Here is a 21,773-nt window from a genome sequence, read left to right as displayed (position 1 = left end):
ATTTATAGAAAATTAGAAGTAATTGTGGGAAAAGAGATCACTATAGAACCAGGAAATGAAGAAATTATGTCCCATTAATATGTATAGCACCTAGGAGAACCCCTTTATGTCCCTTTTCTAGGTCATAGCTGACAATTCAGAGCCCTTAATTTTTTATTTCTGGTTTGAATTAATATTCCTTTACTGTTTTTGCCCGGATTTGCTCATCCCTCAGAGTTAGTCAGGTCATTTTAAAAAATGTCTCATAGTCAGATTTTCTTCCTTTTTGTCACCATTTGGTTTTCTTTCTTTGGAACAGCCCTTTTCCACTCATGCCTGTTTCAGGCATTAGGATCCATTTTAAGCCACTTTCCAGGAATTCCTTATTATCTATTTCCCTTTTTTTCCTTTTCTTTCTTTTAACCTCCAAATAATTTGTCATGCAGAGAAGAGGCATGTGGAGCCTCATATGGGAGTCTGTTTTCAGGCATGGGGGCTGCTTTGATGAGGATAGGATAAAATTCAGAATAGAACATTACCTGACTGGAAATTTGTATATATTGTAAGAACAGTGTTTGACCCTATTGCTTAATAGGTGATTGATTGATCTTTATGGTTAAATAGGCTTTAAAATTAATAATTGACTGTTTTGTTTTGTATTTATTAGTCATTGCCTGTTCTAAACCTTATTTTACATAAACCAATCCCTATATTTTGCCCATTACTCTCAGCATGTCACTTTCCTGTGAATGGGTTAAAGTTGATATAAATTGCCTTTACTAGTTTCTACTAAAACCCCAGACTTCTCTCTTTTAACTTTTAAAAATCTTTACCCATCTTTTTGTGTTCTAGTTTTTGAAGAAGTAGTTTATTTCTTTTCTTAAAAGCTGTAGTTGCTTCTCCTTTAGTGTGTGATTGTTGTTTGTGGAGATTTGAGAATTAATGAGGACTGGAGAAAGTGTGTGAGTCTGCCATCTCTTTGGTCATGTGATCTGGTTGTTTCATTAGATTTTGTGATCATTATTCAGTCTGATGTTAATTTCAGGTTTTTGCTGAAGCAGATATGGGAGTTTATCAGCCTACCTCCATTGAGTTAGCATGTTGACCAGAGAGCTCTACTAATTTTGTGTAAATAAAAAGTATTTCTCTCCTTCCCTCTTCCTTTTCATTGACTTATCTTAGCTGGCATATACATTTCTTTCCACTCTTTATGCTCTTTCCTTCTTTCGCTCACAGGGCTTCAGGTATCATTTATATCCACATGACTCCAGAAGTTATCTGTTTCCCAGTCCTATGCTACTGACCCACATTTTAATCTGCCTCCTGGATACCTAGGATGTTCCACTTACCCCTCAAATTAAACATGTCCAGACCTGAGCTTCTTTTTCTTTAAAACATATTCCTTATCATTTTTCTGTATTAGCCAGCATCACCAATTCTACCTTTTATCTGTTTTGACCTCAGAAGCATTTTGATCTCTCTTTCCTTCAAGATATACATCCAAACAGTTGTCGTCTATTTTACCTTTGTAATATTTCTTACTTATGCCCCTCCTTCCCATTCCTCCTGCTGCCATCCTAGGTCAAGCCTTCATTAACTTTCACCTAGAGTATTGCAGTAACCTCCCTTTCCTCTCTCTAGTCAATCCAGTTGGTCTTAAACACTCTTGGCAGGTTAACTTCTTAATACGCAGGTCTGCCCTAGTATTCCACTGTCAGGAATTTTTCTTAGTTTTCTAGTGACGATCAAATAATCATTCGTTTATTTAGCAATTATTTATTGTTATCTGGTACCTTTGGGCAAAGATCTGTGCTGGAAAGGTAAAAACAAAAACAAAAAACTAAGATATGATCATTGCCCTTCAGTCAGACCCCCTCCAGTGCTTTGTGTCACTGTTCATAAACACATATGATTCTTTGCAACCATGCCTTGGGGGAGAAGGGGTGGAATTGAGTTTATTTAAAGGTTGAGATATTCATACTGCTGAAGGTATTTCATTGCACTTTTGTGCTGATATTGTTATATTTAATTCAGCAAGCATTGCTTGGCACTATTTGAGGTACTGGGGATCTAGAGAAAAATGACAAAATAGGATGTACATGCATAATGTAATAACGTACAAAATAGTACATTATTATGGCGGCTGATTTGATACAGAATAGTTTTTAATGTTTTCCTGTATCTTATTTTCTATAACATGTTTTGGTAACAAATAATAGAGGGTAAGGGAGGAGAGAAATGTGACAGAGAAGTAAAGGGGGTAGGAAGATAGATAGGAGTGTTTCATCAGTCATCTCCAGATGATAGAAATATCTCCAGGACAAGCGATTCAGAATCATCATTTGAAAATTCTCTAGATTTTTTTGAAGGAGAAAATCTAGTTGTGATTTTATAGGTGTCTTCAGTTTTAATTAATTTTACTAATACCTTTTTTTTAGGTGCCTTAGCTGGACCAATTATTGTGGAACCATATGTCACAGCAGTATGGGGGAAGAATGTTTCATTGAAGTGTATAATTGAAGTAAACGAAACTATAACACAAGTTTCATGGGAGAAGATTCAAGGCAAAAGTTCACAGACTGTTGCAGTTCATCATCCTCAATATGGATTCTCTGTTCAGGAGACCTATCAAGGGAGAGTCTTATTTAAAAATCATTCACTTAATGATGCAACAATTGTTCTCCGCAACATAGACTTCTCTGATTCAGGAGAATATATATGTAAAGCGGTTACATTCCCATTAGGAAATGCACAGTCATCTACAACTGTAACTGTACTGGGTAGGTATATTTGAATAATGTTTGTAAATATATTATGTATATGTATAATGAAGATATTTCCAAGGAGATGAAGTGGTTGAAACTTTAGAATGGTACTGAAGACTGAATTTCCTTCTAACTCCAAAGTTTTCATCATGTGTGTTGGTAGTTTTATGTGAATCATGTACATTTAACATAAGTATTTATTTTAAAACTGTTTTCCTGGACAAATAGTTCTGAACCTGAGTTGCTTCAGCTTAACAGTTAATCATTTGTATTCTCTTTAGATTAACAAATTTTAATAGCATTTCCATTTTTAACTGATTTAAAAAAATTCACATGAGGTTAAGTTCTGGTATTCTTGAAACAATCTCTAGATATTTTAGACTATTTTTTTTTCACACCTATTATGGCTCTTTACTATTCTACAGAGGACTTAGGCAATAATATCCATAATATCTAGGCTTAATATTCATAGATATCAAAGCAGTTGTTTTCAGATACCATTCAGAAAGAGAGCTATACCTCTGGACTTATTTTTTGAAGGCTTAAAAGGTGTAAGATGACTTAAATTTTCTTAAGTTTTCAATCAAAAATACTCGAATTTCCCTGACTTTTGTCTCAATGTTGAACATTCAGTTGAAAGGTTATTTGCACATCAATTCTTCGTAGCAGTTTTTCCAAGTAGAAGCAAAAATTAAAAAACAAAACAAAACAACCAACTAGTTAAATGCCTTATATTCCTTTGATGTTTTATTTAAATAACCAAAATTATTTAAGTAGGTTCTGCTGTTAGTGACTTGCAGTTTGTGAAATGCAGGAATTTTCAGATAATAAACATCTAATACATTATGTGAAGTATATTTGAAATATGGAATTTATGTTTTAAAGTAAAATTTATTCTTAGATTTGAATAGATTTCTTGAACTTGTTGAACTTCTTACTTCTATTTGCCTTGAAATTTTGGAAATATTGTATTTAATTACAACATCTATGAATTACTTTAGAGAGGTTTAATTAGGGTAATGTAGGGTAATGTAGTTGTAATGCTTGGAAATAAGATAGTAAACAATTGTAAGAAAGCTTTCTTGAGAGTTAAATTGTTCTGCTGATTAGAAATTTGGCATGATATTAACTATAACATAACTAGCAATCATTCCATTGAGGCATTAAAAACTAAAAATGGTTTTTTTTTAAGTTTTCAAATAATAGTCTGTAACTCCCTTTTTCATAATTTAGTTTTCACGTTTATTGTTAGCTTTTCTGTGTTTCTCTCTTGTAAAATTGAGTTTGAAATTTTTGAAATTAAAAACAAATTCAGTTTCTTATTTCACATATTCACTTAGGCTGAAGCAATGAAAGAATTAGTATAGAAAAGTTGACTCTTAATGTAGTTGTGCTATTCTGTAATTGGTGGCTCGTTGAAATAACAATAACAACTACTAACATTTGACTCATCCCTGTGTTCTGCACCCCCAGCTCCCATTCCCCAATCTTGCTCTTGTTAACTTCAACTCATCCAAGGACAGTGTCAGTGAACTTTCAACCAAAATTGTAGCCAAGACACTAATTACCTTCCAGATCTGTCACAGGAGGCATTTTCCCATTTTTTTTTCTGGTTCCCACTTGGTGCGAACAGCAGAAATAGATTCTGCTGCTTTCTTTTGGGATGTTTTGGAAATATCCATATCCCTCCATACTATTTATATAAGTAAGTTCAAATTGGGGAACATGTCACTGTTAAGTGTTTGAGCAAGAACAAATAAAAAAATAAAAGAACATTATACAGTACTCTAGCCAAGGGAAAAGGGTTTCCTTCTTCCAGTAATGATAAGGAGCTTTGGCAACGTAATGTAAAAGACTCTTCATTTTTGGAGAGTTCACAGTGTAAATGGGCCCTGGCCATGAGCATTTGTTTTACCAGTACCCTTAGCTGCATGGTTGATTGTTTGTTATGACTGACTCACTGATATAACACTCAGAGTCACAGAATGTTGGGAGGGACTGCAGATCATCTAGCCTAACCCTTAACTGATCTCAATCTACCTGACAAACCTTTAGTGAAGGGAAAATCTGTTAATTAAATGAAGAAAACCCCCATTTCATTTTTTGATTACTCTAATTGTTAGGATAGTTGTGATCCTTCTCTCTCAGGTACCTTTATGAACATAAGCATTAATCTGTAGATATTCAGTTTCCTAGGAGCACTAATCACAGAATCCATTAAAGGCACTTTACATTTTGTAATAGGCATATAAGTTTGAAGCTCTTCTAATTTGATTTTCTACTTGGATTAAATTAAATTCAACAAAAATTTATTGTTTCTGTTCTGTGTGAGGCACTGTGGATACAAAGACAAAAGCAACAGCTTGAGGAACTTCCATTCTATTGATAGTGGGAGTGTGAGGACAGCATGTGCACAGATCAACAAATAATTTTGGAATGGGAGGAGTATACTTCCAGAGAAACCCTGGGGCAATCGAGTCAAGCTTTAATTTGGAGCCTAGAATCCTAAAAGAGAGGGAGAGAACATTCATGCCCAAGAGACATCCTGAGCAAAGGCAGAGAAGGGGTGGAGTGTTTGCCACATATAAGTAATAACAATACACCTCATCTACTATTTGTGATAGTATTTATCTCACACCACTGGTTTGGTTTTTTTGTTTGTTTTGTTTTGGTTTTTTTGTTTTAGCATTTTTATTATCACAGAAACATTTTCTAATCTTAAAAATTAGGAAAACCAGATTGTAATATAGATTGACTAAAGGACACAGAAAATAATCTTTACAAGTACAGTATTTCACTACAATGAAATTGTTGAAGGTTTCATAGCAAGAAATATATAATGCATAGAAATGCTAATCTTTTCTTTGGTAAATGGGAATTCACATTCTCACATAGCTGGAGAATATTTTAACTGCACTTAATAGATCAAAAAAGCACTAATTAGAGCAGAATAGGTTGGGCATCTCAGCTGGTTCTCTTTGAACTGATGGCCTTTATAACAGATATTTTTCTGTATCTTGTACAATTATAGGTTTTCCCTTCCCTGCTTTATAATGTTTGGTGTGAACATAACTAAAATAAATTTAGAAGGTACTGAATGCTTCAGTTAGCTTTTTCAGCATAGATCTTTAGGTCTCCAATGTATTTTTAAAAATGAGTGTCTTGGTGCTGAATAGAGTGAATGAATACAAAGAAGGTTTGAAAGAATTTAGTCTGGTTGAGATGCAAAACAAATACATGAAAAGTTAAACAGTGAAAGAAGTACATGTATTAGGAGAAGATGCTATGGATTCAGAGGAATAATAGAATCAGAATGCTAGATGTAGAAATAACCTTAGATGTCATTCAGTGTAGTGATTTTTTTGTAGATGAACAAACTGAGGCTATAAGTGGCACTGTAGTGGGAGATTACTTTGATCTGAAAATAAATCTTATTGATGTCTTGTTTTCACCTCATTTGTTTTGCGTACTACCATGCCAGGCAGATTGAAGACTTTGACAAAGAACGAGTAAGCAAAAAACATCCTTTACAAATATCTGAGTAGGTATTATGGTAGTCTCCCTGTTTGTCTCCACCTCCCAGGAGGAGCTATGTTTCATCTGTTTCCTAGCACCTTCTTTGATTTAACTTAGAATTTGACTTTAGTAATCTTTTAATTTATGTTGTTCAAGTCGTTGTGTATGTTATTTTGCATTTTATCCATTCCTACAGATCTTTGCATGTTTCTCATCATTCCTCATATTTGTTAGTTTTTATTGCATAATAATATTCCATGATACTCATATGTGAGAGGATTTTTTGAAGCCATTTCCCAATCAATGTGTACCTCTTTTATTCCCATTTTAAAAAAATACTGGCATGAGTGCTGTGGTAAATACCTCATCATGGGGAAGGAAGACTGACCAGCCTTCAACTTGATAACAGTGAGAATGGAAAGGAGGGTTCAGCATCTAGAGTAACATTATCTTCAAAGTTGCCACTGATGGTCTAATTATTTTGAACATAATTTAAAAATGAAACAATTCAAATGTAATGAAAATAAACTGGTGGAAACAATTTTGACCATTATATAAATATATATAAATGATATGTTCCAAGAAAACATACATTTAATTGATGCATTTTGATTTTTGTAGTTTCCTTCTGTTGCTATGTCAACTAATCATTAATTGTAAATTTAGCTGGATGTAATCTTTAGGTAAGATTTAACCAGAGAACTTATATTATAACTCTTCCTTGTCTTTGTGCCAGAAGTCTGTCTATAATTACAATTTTGAAATGATTCCTACTCAGGTAGCAGGTTTTTAAAGCATTTTCTCTAAAGAAAAGGTTAGTAAAGATAAAATTTGTCCCTTCACCCTCTTCTGTAAGACCAGTACTTGACAGCTAAAGGGGAGACAAAGGTTAGGGATAAGAATGATGAGTTAGATGAAAAGGTACTTTTCCTTTTGTGGAAGGGACAGAGGGATTCTGGTTGCCATATTTTGTTAATTAGTAAAGATTTCACATAGCTGGTAAGGTATAAAGCAAAAATTTTAGTTAGGAAGAAAGTAACCTGGTTGAGTGGGATGCGACAGAAAGAGAAACTGTGTGTTTTAAATTACCTTGTCTCATCTAAAGGAAAAAGGAACACATAGTAAGGTGTGACATCAAGTGTGTTAGAACTGACTATAGAATATTTACTTGGTTCAGCATCCTTAAAGTAGTGAGATACTTCTTAGTAAGTAGTTCCTTTTAAAAAAAATGTTAAGATTCAAAATACAGAACTAATAACCTTTCCATTGATAAATCTGTGATAATACTATGTACAAAATGCTAGATTGAAAAAACGAAGTGGTAGTCTTTAACTTTTAGAAACTTTCATTCTATTTAATTTTTTATTGTTTCAATAGTTACTGAAAAAAGGGACCTACTTCATCTGCTTGGAGAAAGCTTTTTTATAAAGTAGGAATTTTAGACTTAAAATAGAATTGTGTGATGATTAATAGTATAGATTTCTAGGTGTAGGGAGAAAGGAAAAAAATGATATTTGGAGAAGAAGGGTACTAGTTATACTTCGATTAAAAACATAAGGATCAAGCTTTGCTTGCCATATAGGTCATCCTTTAGCCTTGCCATTTGCTTAGTTCATTCTGCTTTATTTAATCTTAGCATTGTTTCCTAGCAGGTTAGGTGTTGTGAACAACTCTTGACAGATGGCATATATCTGTGCTCCTATTACTAGTTCCTCACTGTTACTGTAGAGAAGAGGCAATTTTTGGGGCATAGATTTGGGTATAGATTCTGCTCTAAGCAGTTTGTAACTCCAATTCTAGCCAAAATGATCATAGATCCACTGGCAACTGACAAGTGCAAGACCCTACTCAGCAGGTGGGTTGATAGTAAGGAGGACTCTGGGAATTCTCCATGGAATGAACTTGAGGATGTGCACCTGCAGGATCTCTCTGCCTGTGGTTACAGAGAATACAGGGAAGTTAAAAATGTTTAAGGGAGTGGGATAAGACAATCTGGTTAAACATCTTCAAACTTCCATTAAGGTGCCTGTTTCCTAACTTATCGTGAGTATGTTTAGACTCCGATTTTAGGAGATTAGTATAAAGTAAACACTTTTCTGCAGGAGTCCAATACCCCCTGTAAATGATGTTGACTTCACAGATGGCTCAGTGAACATCATAATACATCTTAGAGAAAATGTAAAAATTAAATAACATTTTCCTTTTTAAGTTGACATATAGTACTGTTTTTGTAATTTGATTCTTATTTAATCTGTGTAATCAGTTGACATTACCTTGGAAGCATGTATCTACCTTTAAAGGAAAACTATTGCATGGAAATGCATATTAAGTTATGAAAATGATGCTTGTTTTGGTGTCTAATACCTTGTTTATCCCACATAGTAAAGAATTTATAAAATTATTATAAATTATAAAAGATACTTAATGATATATTAACCAATATAGCTCTCATTAGGAGTGTTTAAATAAATGAGGTGATATTTGGGAATTTAAAAGACCTGACTTCTGTACTTAAAAGTAGAAATCCTACACTTAATTTAGGGGATCCAGAAATACATATTACATCTATTATGGGTCTAACCGAAAGAGAACAGTAATATTCTTTATAGTCACTGTTGATGTATTTAAAAAATAAGACCACTTTTATTTTAAAAGACTTAATACATTCTTAAGTATGATTTTTATTACGTGTGGAAGCCAATTTTTTCCTGTAAGAATGTAGCTCCAATTTAATAATGACACTGTCATAAAACCTCACTCTAGCATGATATCATAGTTAGAAGCTGATCTTGGGTTTTTGAAGGCTGGATCAGTGGAAAATGAGCATAACAGAACATGCTTCTCTAATCTGGAAAGGCTTCAGTTGCAGTCCTGATGATGTGCTGCATAGGTTACACAAGAACCAACTTGACTATAGGGTAATGAACTGTTTGGACAAAATGCCTTTTGAAGATCCCTGTATTCAGTTTTGCAATTTGTGATCTTTGTTGATCTTGAAGCTAATGACATTACATATCCGTGACGAACTGATATATTTATAATGATTATTAGTGGAAAAACAAGATTCAATTCATAGAAATTCACCTGTAGCCAACGTTTAGGAAATGAACACCTGAATTAAGATACACCAGCAAATGCTGGTGTGAATGCATTTGAAACCAGGACTTGATGGGATTTATTCCCAGCATTCTTTAACTTGATAAAATGGCAAATCACCTACAGAATTGACAGTGGCATTGCATTGCCTTAGAAACTGTCAACCCAAGAGTGGTATTAGGTAGATCATAAGCCATACATATTAGGAGTGCTTGGTATTGTTTGAATAAATCTAAATTTTCAATTTTAACTTTTTTTTTTTTTTTTTAAATTTAAACAGTTGAACCTACTGTGAGCTTAAAAAAGGGACCATACCCTTTAATTGATGGTGGAAATGAAACAGTAGCAGCCATTTGTACAGCAGCCACTGGAAAACCAGTTGCACAAATTGAGTGGGAAGGTGATCTTGGTGAAATGGAATCCACCGTAACTTCTTTTCCAAATGAGACTGTGACCATCGTAAGCCAATATAAGCTTGTTCCAACTAAATTTGCTCGAGGAAGACGTATTACTTGTGTTGTGAGGCATCCTGCTTTGGAAAAGGAAATTCGATACTCTTTTATGTTGGATATACAGTGTAAGTAATATTTGTAGTTACCATAAACCATCACTTTTTTTAAACTTATTTCTTGAACATCTTTTTCTTCTAGGACAGTTTAAGAGTATATGCTGCATATAATTAAAACATTTTGATGACCATTTTTTTTATTTTCCTAGAATTTTGCCTTATCATTGCCATTTTTTACATAAACTATTCCATGAACTTTATTTTTGCACTTGGTAAACATTGAGTTTTAAAGAGGGCTCAGTTGAATTAAATTTTGAGAATTTGTCAGATAATTTTCACATTCGTAATAAGGAAGTACCATCTTGTCTTTTATCAATTTAGCCATCATCAAGTATTTGAGTGCATACTTTGTGCTTAGTACTGTGTATTAATCTCAAACTTACATAGATTTTCATAGATTTGTCTGAAAATTGGGGCTGCTTTTTCTTTGTATGCTTAATATTCTGAAGCCTGACTTCAATATCTTCTAGTACTTTCATGTGATGAAAAACAATTTTATAGTTGTGTCCTTATAGTGCTAAGAGAACCCTGAGATGTGGTACAAAATCTAACCACCTTTTTATGGAATTCCACTTTGTATCATAGTATTCTAATGAGACCTCACTGTAAACCTGTCAATTTATACTTATAATTTATTGTCCTAATTTCTTGCATAGCTACTGTAAATTGTGTAGCACCAGAAAATTGATTTTAATTGTTTTGAAGGTGATTATTCTGGTGTACTTAATTGGAAGAAAGGAAAAGTTGGTAATTGTTATGCTTTTGACCCAGATGATAAAAAGTGTTGTGAATGTCTGGGTAAAGGTAATGAGTTAAATAGGAGCATCTGGAACCTCCCCATGCCATCAATTACAACAAAAAATCTGGATAGACAATGAACAGAAGTAAGTTGTAAGGGCATGGGTGTGTATAAATATATGTAGGGATTTTTGGTATACTAGGTCCTTGACTTCATGCTTTTTTATCTTTTCCAAACTACTTAAAGTGATCTTAAATTTTGGTTTGGATTTCACAATAAATTAATCCTTGCTTGCTGGGGAACAGTATGGTGATATGGAAAGAACATTACAGTATAGGGAGTCAGGATACAGAGTCCTATTGGCAGGTTTACCATTGATTTTACTCTTCAGTCTTTAGGACCAAACTTCTGAAGCACTGTATCTCTCTGGGCCGTTTTTTTTCTCTACAAAAGAGAGTCTGGGACTAAATGATCCCTCAGTTCTGCTCAACTTCAGAATTTCTTATTTCAGTTATTTGTTCAAACTTTCAAGGTACTAATAAGTTTTTTTGGTTTTCGTGAAAATGTATTTTGGTGGTGATCTCTCAGACACTTTGTTATTTATTAAGCTTTAGTACGTTTAACCTGGTGATATTGGTTAAGAATGGGAGTGTTACTTACTGACAAGTAACGCTTTTGAACATCTTAAAATTAAGTTCAAGGGCAAGTTCAAATCGTGCCCCGTCACTTAGTAGCTTTGGGACCATGGGCAAGTCACTGACTTCTCTGAGCTTCAGACAGTGCTCTGATGTTTTAAGATATAAATGGGCTATTGCATGTATCAGTTTAGGAAATTCTCACACCTATAATACAGGTTCCTCTTACCTCCCCCATCCACCATTAACAGTACAAAACAATACATGTGTAATTTTTGTTTAGTGAACTTTTTAAAGAAAATAGAATCTTACCTTTTTTTCAGTTCTGCCAAAATTAATCCATATTAGATTTATGAAAGTAAGTTGGGAAACATATCTTAGACCTAAGAAATCCTCAGAATAGTAAAAAGAAGTCTGGATTAGGAGTCACTAGACCTAAATTTAGATTTTGGTTCTGCTACTTTGTGTGTCTATGTCCTTGACCAAGTCCCTTAATCTCCTTGAACTTCAATTAAGAGATTGGATCAAATAGCCTGAGGTCTCCTCCAGCTTTAAACATATGGGTCTATGATTTTTTTATCATGATTAATGTTTTTAAGATTTTAACTGATATTTTTCCTGAATGACATGAGTTAGTTAAAAAAACAATTTAAAACAGTTCTTTCTTAAGTGTGTGTGTGTGTGTGTGTGTGTGTGTGTGTGTGTGTGTGTTCGTGTTCATCCATCGTTGCCAAAGACGACCATGCCATCAGAGAAATAATGACATGACTTGCACTTCACTTTGTTTTGAGTGAGGGAGGGCTGTGTAGGTCACCAGCCTCACTTTTTCCTTCAGAGCCATCTGGATCCAGTGACCAGATATTCATCAGAATACCTTTTCTTCCACCCTTCCTCATATGACATCCAGATCAGGTTCAGCCTTATTTTCACATCTCTCATCCTTAATATCTACTTCCATATTTTCAGCCAGATGTGCAACTTGATTACTTGCTTCTCTTCTCCTTCCAGTATTACTTCACTTTGTGATCTCTTCAGGTCCCATAGATTTACTCTGCGTTTATGATTCTCAGATCTACCTACCTTTCACCAATCTCTTCACTAACTTCCAGTTTCACATCTTCAGTTACCTTTCAGATATCTCTAGCTCAGTGTCCAGTAGACATTTTAAACTCAGTATGTCCAGAGCAGAAATCTTTTAACTTTCCCCCTGACCACTTCCCCTTCCTACATTTAACTATGACTATAGAGGTCACCACCATCCTCCCAGTCCCTCAGGCTCACAAAGTAGGAGTTGTCCTCTATTCCTCACCATCTCTCCCCTCCTCCTTCCTCCAACCAATCTTTTGCAGAGGCTTCATGATTTCGCCTTTGCAACATCTCTATAATACTCCCCCTTCTCTCTCTGACACTGCCACCACTATGGGTGTAGGCCCTCCTCACCTCATGTGCAGAATATTTCAGTAGCCTGCTGGTGTGTCAGCCTGCCTCAAGTGTCTCCTTACTCCATTCCATCCTCCATTCAACTGCTTAAGTGGTTTAGGACCAACTAATTTACCCCTCCCCTCTCCCAAAATAAACTCTATGGGCTCCCTAACAACTTCAGAATCAAATACAGAATCCTATTTGGTGTTCAGAGCCCTTCATAACCACCCCGTCCTTTCCTATACCCTTCCCCTCAGATTAAGATATCTCACAGCTCTGGACATTTTTCCCCCATGCCTGGAATATTCTCTCTCCTCATTTTTGCCTCCTAACTTCCTTTAAGTCCCAACCAAAATCCCATCTTCTGCAGAAATCTTTCCCACCTCTTCTTAATTCTAGTGCCCCATCCCTTTAATTACTTCCTATTTCTCCTGTATTTAGCATCTTTGTGCATACTTATTTGCTTCTTGTCTTCCCTGTTAGATTATAAACTCCTTGATGGTGGGAACTGCCTTTTGCCTCTCTCCTCTCTCTTTTTTTTAATCTCTAACACTTAGCACAGTTCTTGACACATGGTTGGTGCTTATTTATTGACTGACTAGTAAGAGTGGTCATTTGCTAAATGAAGTCTATTTGTAACTACGGAGATCCATCTTCCTAATTTATTGCTAAACGTGAGCACTGTATTCAGGTATGATATCAGTTTTGTGACTTCTTTTCTTCTTTAACTCTCCAATAATTTCAATTCTGAAAATGTTCTTAGGAGAGAAGCATGGAGAATACAGATAACCGAATCTTATTTCTTGTCTGCATAGCCTTCAAGACCTCTTAACTTTTTATTAAACTCATCCATCTTAGCTCCCATCCTTAAATAATTTTAGTATGGAATTTTTTCTTTTATCTACTATTTTTCCTTCTATATCTAAGCGTAAAAAGAATTTTTTTTGGTAGTATCTGTAATAAACATACTCTTGACATTTTCTTTATATAGTTTCTTGTACTCAGTCCTAAAACTAAGAGTATTCTATTTTGAGTCTTTATAATGATTGGATTCCCTGATTGTAGATTATGTATTTTTGGGACTTGGGTTGATGGTGGTGTTTTTTCCCCTCACTCCTGCCCTAAACAAGTTGTTTTTTTTTTTTTTAAGGTAAACATAGTTTGGGGGAAGGTGTCTGAGTTCATAAAAAATGCAGGCATTTAATATGTGACACTCTTTTAAGGAGAACACTTTAATGATACATGAATGCTTTTTAAAAAAATTAATATTATAATTCTCTGACTTAATTTTATTTGGCATCTTTTATTTCTTTCATCTGTGAAACTTGGGGCATCATCATTATAATTTATCATTATTTTTAGCCAACTTGGAATTAAACAATGTGTCTTTATTCTTACTGTTCCTGCAGGGTGGGTGAGCAGTTTCATCATATTTCATTTCCATTTTATGTGTAAAACTTTCTTTGTGAGGCAAACTTAGTGAATTCTTGATTATGCTGATTTTTTTCCCCAAAGGCAATTGCTTTTATTAGGCCAGTTCTCCTTTAACATTGTTACCTAAAACCCACAGTATCATGAATCTTGTCTTCCTTACCCAGGTGTTATGCATTTTTATCCCCCTTCTGTTCCACACAGTGAGAGAGAGAGAGAGAGAGAGAGTGAGAGTGAGAGAGAGAGAGAGAGAGAGAGAGAGAGAGAGAGAGAGTGTGTGTGTGTGTGTGTGTGTGTGTGTGTGTGTGTGTGTGTGTCTATGTATATGTACATGTACACAGGATTTAAAGAAAGGAGGAGATACACACTTACATACCACCTCTTTTTCCTTTAAATCCTGGTTATTAGGCTTTGGAAAAATGGAAAATAGCAAGCTCTTCACAAAAGGATTTTGCAATAGGCCACTGAAAATTGATTTCTTTTGTGTTTTAGTTATACCTTTTGGAAAGTTTTGTGTGATGTTTATATGTGCCTCCTAAGGCTCTCAGCAGGTAATGCTGAGTAATGAGGAAGATACAGGTTTAGCCCTTCCTCTGATAGGATAACTTACTAGTTGTATGACTTAATCAGTTTTTAATACTCCTGAACCTCAGCTTCCTTAACTGTAAAATGCAGATAATAATACCAGCAATACTTTACAAGGTTGCTGTGAGAATCAAATCATTTAATAAGTGTATATTATGTGGTAAACTTCAAAGCACTAAGTAATTGTCACAAGGTATTAGTAGTACTATTACTACCACCATCCATTGCTGTTATTAGGAACTCCTGGGTCTTTCCTTTTGCTTTTGGTAACAATTTGGTTCTTGAATTATTTTTCAGATGGGCTCCAACGTTATTCATAAAATTAGAACATTAATTATACTTACATGTCTCAAATAAGACAAAGTGAAATCTTTCATATATGGAAATGCCTTATATGTATGTTTGTATTGTATAACTCATTTCAGATGACACTGTGTTCTTCATTGGTGATATGTTTATATTTTGTAGATGCCCCTGAAGTTTCAGTCACAGGGTATGATGGGAATTGGTTTGTTGGAAGAATGAATGTTAATCTCAAGTGTAACGCGGATGCAAATCCACCACCTTCACAGTCTAAATGGAGCAGGTAACAAAATATTTTAAACTTTAAAAGAGGAAAATTTCTGTAAAATATATTTTGAAAAGTATAGATGTCAATACTTCATGTCCTTTACTTTCCATTTCTGTAGTTGATATCTCTAAGCTCTGTTAATCAGTATACGGGAAAGACTACTAGAATTGGACCTTTGATTCTTGGGAAGGATATAGAATACACAGGTCTGATACAGAAATGTAAAGAAGTGATCCAGGGGGCAGATTGCAAGATGGGACCATAAGGGACGACAAGAAATGTCCTTTACCCTAGACCAAAGGGAAAAGAAGGGAGGGATGATGTTGAATAAGTTAGAGATGGTAGTTAGAGAAAAAGATTGCTCCTAATGAGTGACCCTTTTTTCCCCCCTCAATAAACTGATATGTAAGAGGAAAAAGAGTAGAGTAGGTAGCTTCAGGAAAAGATTTGCAGTAGATAATAGGGTCTTAGATTTAGTGCCGGGAAGTGCCTTAAAGTTCTCCATTCAGTGGTGCCATCTAGAAGGTGTCTTCTATGCTGAACTGAGACTCAGAGATTAAGTAGCTCCTATGATCACAGGAGTATTCAGCCACAGAACCAGAATTTGATTTTAGGCTTCTGAGACTAAATCCATCTCTCCATTGTACCCTGCTGATGTTGATGGGAATTAGTCAGTGATAGAGAGTCATTCAGAAAAGACTGACAGGGTAGACTTGCCTCTGGCTCACTAGAGATAAGAGAACAGATTTGTTACAGACCCTGGCAGCCTGATTTGACTTTGTCCAGTGGGGTTAAGCAGCATAACAATAGGAGTGGAAAAAAGCTGCAAGTGGGTAAGTACAGGTAGGGTAGGAAGGGCAGAACTGTAGCAGGTTAAATACAATCACACTTTTGGAACAATAAAAGGACATCAGGTGTATTTATAGATGAGAGGACTGAAGCACATAAAGGGAGAGTGACTTGCCCAGGGTCCCACAGCTAGTAAAGTGCCCAGTAAGAGGCTAGATTTGAACCCAGTTCTTGACTTCAAGAACAAAACACCCAATCCACTCTTATCTTCCAGCCTCTCAAAGGATTTAAATGTAGAGAACACTGTGAAGTTGGACTGGACAACTATAGAGTCAAGGTTTTGAAGGGATTAAATGAGCAGGTTTGATAGCCTGGGTGGAATCACTATATGGTAAGGAAAGATTCTAGATTCAAGAGGGAATGAGGCTCAGGGACAGTTGGAAGGATAGTGCAGGCTTTCATCACTTCTCACCTGAAGTAGCCTTCTTGACTCATCTGTAAGCTTCATATTAATACTTCTTAGGCACATGTCTTAACTGTGTTCTTTCTTTGCTGAAACTCCTGCTGCAGCTCCTAATATCAATAAAGAAAAAAATGCAAACTCTTGAGAGCACATTTTAGGCCCATCATAATCCAGTTTTGAGCTTCCTCTTTAGTTTTACTTTATCCCCCCTGTGTTGTCAGCATTCTGTGTCTTGCCTTCTTTGTCCTCTGGCTTTAATGTATTCCTTTCCTGTGTCCCTTCCTCCCTCATTCTCTATTTCACAGGGTCCTCCTCTTTAAAGCCTTCCCTGATTAACCCTCAAAATGTTACTGTTCCCTTCACCCTGAGATTATCTTGTATTTCTGTATCTAGGGTACTCACTGTGGTCCTGTAGGGACAATGCAAACTACTTGAAAGTCAAAACTTTTTTGTTTTGGTTTTTCTATTTTCTCTTCTTAGCACAGTACCGTCCACATTATAGAATGTGCTGTTTGTTGAGTTGATGTCATTTGAATGCTCCTACATCCAAGGCATTTTCTGATTTTATTGACATTTAAAATATATGTGGTTTACCTCAATTCAGCAACTATTAAGTAAGAACTACTAAGTGCAAAGTAAAGAATAAAAGTTGAAATATCATTTAAAGTTCTTCAAAAACTTTTCTCTGCATTTCTAATATTTTGACTTAGCTTTTTAACTATGCTTATATTTCCAGAAAAAATGTTAATAATCTTTATTAACTAAAATATTATGACTACTGAATTATAAAACCGCTATTTGTTTAGTATTCTTTTCCTTCATAGTTGAAATTACCATGTGCCAGGTACTCTGCTGAGTGCTAGGGATGCAAAAAGTGGCCAAAGACTTAAGGAACATACAGTTTAATGGGGGAGACAACATGCAAAAAATATATAAAGTCAAGCTTTATATAGGATAAACAAGACATAATTAACAGAGGGAAGTAACTGGAATTAAGAGAGGTTATTATTTGTAAAAATAATAAAAAAATATTTAAGTAATAAAATTTATCTTGCTAATGTTACTTTAAAATGTTTTGGATCTGATATCTGATTTCATTGGTTTAGCGAACTTCCAGAAAAAAAAAAAAAACCTTTCTCTACTAATACACTTTCTTGAGTTACCAGAGGTAAAATGACTTGCCTAGGGTTATACCACCGGTATGCATCAAGGTAGAAACTTGAACCCAGGTACTTTTTACACTAAGGCTAGCTTTCTAAACATTATACCTTCTGCCTCTTTTCCAATAATAACAATATTTTAGATCTTAAATAAATGAGTATTAGTGTCTGCTAGGAATGTCTTTAACTTCTTTGAACATCTTTCAGGTTGGATGGACAGTGGCCTGATGGTTTAGAGACTTCAGAGAATACTCTGTATTTTATCAATCCACTGACTTACAATTACTCCGGTGTTTATATCTGTAAGGTTACAAATTCCCTTGGTCAACGAAGTGCCCAAAAGATCATCTACATATTAGGTGAGTTACCATTTCCCTGCATGTAACTGCTTTAAAGTATTGTATCAAATGTCCTAATGGTATTAATTAGAGCTAAATAAAGATCCTTTTGGGTGTTACTTTTGGGTTTCTTTGGTTAAAGATTTTTGAGAAAACTAAAGGATTTAATAAGATAAACTTATTTAAAATGGTTTGTTCCTCTACCAGCTAATCTAAAACAAAGTTTTCTTTCCCCTGTATTTCCTTTGAGTTTTCAGTTTTCAAGACTGATAGCATATTAATTAGGGCATAAAAATTCTGCATTTGCCTTAAGTAAACAAATGACCTACTATTTTGATATGTTGTTTATTTTCATTGAGAATAATAGTAACTTATACAGATCAAGACTCTTCCAAATTGGGACTGTGCTGTCAAATCAGGATATATTTTTATGTAAAATTGTAAAGGTTTTATTTTTCTTGGTTTCCAAATTACTTGTTGCCATGAAAATTGCAGTTAAATATTCTGGCTAGGTTTTGTTATGAGAGAATTGGGAATTTATGCTTGGTTATGCCTTTTAAAATTTATCTTAAGTTGCATCACTTTGGGACCCTCCATATAATTATAAGTAATTTAAAAAACTTATTTTGTGGTGGTATCTTTAAGTAGTGTCAAGCATTGGCTAGGTATTTATCTATGAATGAATTAAGAAAAACATAATGATACGGTTTGACTGTATGCCTTCATGTGTGGAAAGAATAAATTGTAATTTTTATGTGATACAATGTAGTTTGTATTATGCTGATGTGATAGATTTTTAGGTTTGATATTAACCACATGGTAGATAATTTCTTGAAACTTTTCTAGTGTAGTTGTTCTTGCTAGAGCTTACACTCAACTGTTTTGGCCTGCAAGAACTCAGAACTCAGCATTCCATCTATGCCACTGAGAGTCACTGTAGAAGGACTTTACTAGAAGACATGAATATAAATGAATATAAAATGGCCATATACACACTGCAGAATTACTTTCACATATAGATATGCCAGCAGGAATAATTGAAGATTGAATTTGATTGTTTTGATATTTTATGATCTTAAAGTCTTGATTTAAAATGGATGTGAAATACAGCATTTATTAAGTTATTAAAAAGTAATGTTCTACTTTGGGTAGAAATCTATCCCAGCTCATTTTTTGGACTTCATTTTTTTTCCAAAATGTGTTTATTAAGTAAGGCTAGAGAGCTGGCCTCGGGGTCAAAAAGGTTTAGGTTGATGTGTTGCCTCTATGTGACCATGGGCAAATCACTTAAAATCTTAGTGCCCTAGGTAATACACCAATACCATAAATTACGAAGGAGATGCGTACCTGTCTACATCCGTAGAGGGAATTTATACACGTGGAGAACTATAAATTGATAGAATCACAGGTCTCGATCAAACTTTTTTAAAAAGGTATTCATTATAATGCTAATGAACTAGGATGTAGTCCCCATCTCATTACAAAGAACTCCAAGGAAGTATTCAAATTGCTTCATATTAATAGATTGTTTTTTTTTATTAAATACCACTTGTAATGCTCCATTTCATAGAAATTTTCATTTGTAGTAGGATATGATCTAAATTTCATTTCCAGTATGTAAAGATGAAAAATATATAATTTTTAGACATTGATTTCTCCTAAGGTTATTATCCTGCAGAACTAGAGAACTACCTGCTTGCCTGCCTTGTCCCCCTGGCAATGAGTGTTTCCCTAGAAGGCCAGTTGGAAAAATATAGGATATTTTTTGTCATCTAAAGCAATTTCAGGGATTTACCAGTCCCAGAAGTCTTTCAGTGTATGATTGGGACCAACCAATAATCTGTAAAATGTAAGATTTGACCACATGACTTTAAAGATCCATTCCATTTCTAAATCTATAACTCTCTGGGCTTCAGTGTTGGGACTTTGTATTGATTAAAAGATTTACAGATTCCCTTATGATTCTACCATGCTGTCCGTCCAACAGTAGTCTTGAATCAGGGGCAAAAAAAAAAAAAAAAAAGGCTGGCCATGAAAAGTTTCCCCCAATCCCTTCAGTTTAAAGAATTACTTCTTTTGTGTATTACTAAAAACGAATACTATGTTAAAGATTCTGTGACACACAAAATGATCACTTCTGTCAATTTCGTAATGTTTTAAAAGTATCAGTATCATCAGCAATAGCAACAAGCATTTATCAAACAGTTGTTATGAGCGCTGTGCTTAGTGCTGGGGTGCACTGAAAGGCCAAAATACAATCCCTGCCCTCCAGGAACTTACATTCTAATGGGAGAGACAACATGCAAACAACCATGTACATACAAGATACATACAGGTAAATGACAGAGGAAAGGCAACTAACAGTGGGGAAATTGGGAAAAACCCAGAATAAATGTCTTGCGGTCAGTAGAAATTTAGCTGTGTTTTAAAGGCAAAGAAGAGAAAGGAGAATATTCCAGAATATTCTCTTGGAATATTCCACTAGACAGTCAGTGGAAATTCAGAGAGTTGGAAAATGCACTGTGGTGTTCAAAGAATAGCAAGAAGGCCAGTGTTACTGGATCATACAGTATACAAAGAGGAATAAAGTATAAGATGACTGGAGATGTAGAAGGGGCTCAGTTGTGAAGGACTTGGGAATTTAGAGAGAGGGTTTTATATTTGAGCCTAGAGGCAGTAGGGAGCCTTTGGAGTAGGAGTGATGTGGTCAGACTTGCAATTTGCAAAAGATCATTTTGATCGCTGAGTGGAGGATGGACCAGTCAAGGAAGAAACTTGAGATGGAGAGATCAGCCAGTAGGCTGGTGAAATAGACCAGGTGTGAGATAATGAAGGCCTATTTATGAATACATTTTCTTTTTTGGGCTGGGATTAGGGATTCAGGTTGGAGGACCAAATACAATATTTATCATTTCAAGATTGTAAGAAACCTTTATTGTCAAAATCTTTCTCCACTGATGCAAATCAACAGCTCTGTGGTATTTTATGGCCTCAGAGAGTTTCCTGGAACCACTGGTTCCAATAGCAAGTTCCAACAACTTGTCCTTGATTTACACTGCTGGTATCTGTCAGTCAAGACTTGAACCCAGCTCTTCCTGATTCCAAGGCCAGGCCTGTTCCCTACATCACACTGTATTTCCTTTTAATCTGAGGTTTTTGTTATTTAAAGGATACTGTCCAGAACGAGGGAAGGAATTGTCCTACTACTTTTGATTAATTATGTGGGATGGGACCATGACAAATTGATTTCTGTCTAGAGGAGATTGACCAAGATGGTGAAAGGTCTAAAAAAGTGCCATATGAAGATCTTTTAGAGGAATTGGGAATTGTATTAGGGGGAATTTTTAGCAGCAAAGGAAAGTAGAGTTCTGTTATGTGACTTCTGAACAGAAGATAAAACCAATAGGTAAAAGTTATAAGCAGATTTCCCCCCCTCATACAGTAAAGGATTTTACACTAAATAACTTTCCAAAATGGATTCATTGCCTGATGTAAGTTAGCTAGCTCTTCAATAGTAGATAGCTTTAGATTGGTTGGATGAATATCTTTTAGGGATATTCCTCTAAAAGGATGTGAATTCCCAGAATTTTGTGGGAAGTGGTTTTATTTGACCTCTCCATTTCCATCCAACTTCGTAGATCCTCTCTGCTTGCGTAATAGTATTTCTGTTTTGTGTTCTGCTGTCTTTCCAAAATCTTTTTTTTCTTCTTCTTATG

The 21,773-nt window shown here is 34.9% G+C and overlaps 1 protein-coding gene across 7 annotated transcripts in view; it reads left to right on the top strand.

Annotated features, from left to right (window-relative positions):
* Nucleotides 1-21,773, top strand: part of NECTIN3 (nectin cell adhesion molecule 3) — a 300,234-nt gene that overhangs the window by 133,792 nt on the left and 144,669 nt on the right. For all 7 annotated transcript variants that reach the window (XR_011968027.1, XR_011968026.1, XM_072614045.1 and 4 more), the window contains exons 2-5: nucleotides 2,418-2,759; nucleotides 9,637-9,933; nucleotides 15,205-15,322; nucleotides 17,927-18,078. Coding sequence is in view for 5 of the 7 variants with exons in the window: in XM_072614045.1 (XP_072470146.1) it covers nucleotides 2,418-2,759; nucleotides 9,637-9,933; nucleotides 15,205-15,322; nucleotides 17,927-18,078 (909 nt within the window). In the remaining 2 variants the exon portion in view is untranslated. The remainder of the gene's footprint in view (nucleotides 1-2,417; nucleotides 2,760-9,636; nucleotides 9,934-15,204; nucleotides 15,323-17,926; nucleotides 18,079-21,773) is intronic.

Source organism: Notamacropus eugenii, chromosome 5, assembly GCF_028372415.1.
Source record: "Notamacropus eugenii isolate mMacEug1 chromosome 5, mMacEug1.pri_v2, whole genome shotgun sequence".
Taxonomy (NCBI): Eukaryota; Metazoa; Chordata; class Mammalia; order Diprotodontia; family Macropodidae; genus Notamacropus; species Notamacropus eugenii.
The sequence above is the reverse complement of the archived record's forward strand: the minus strand, read 5'-3'. Positions and strand labels throughout refer to the sequence as shown.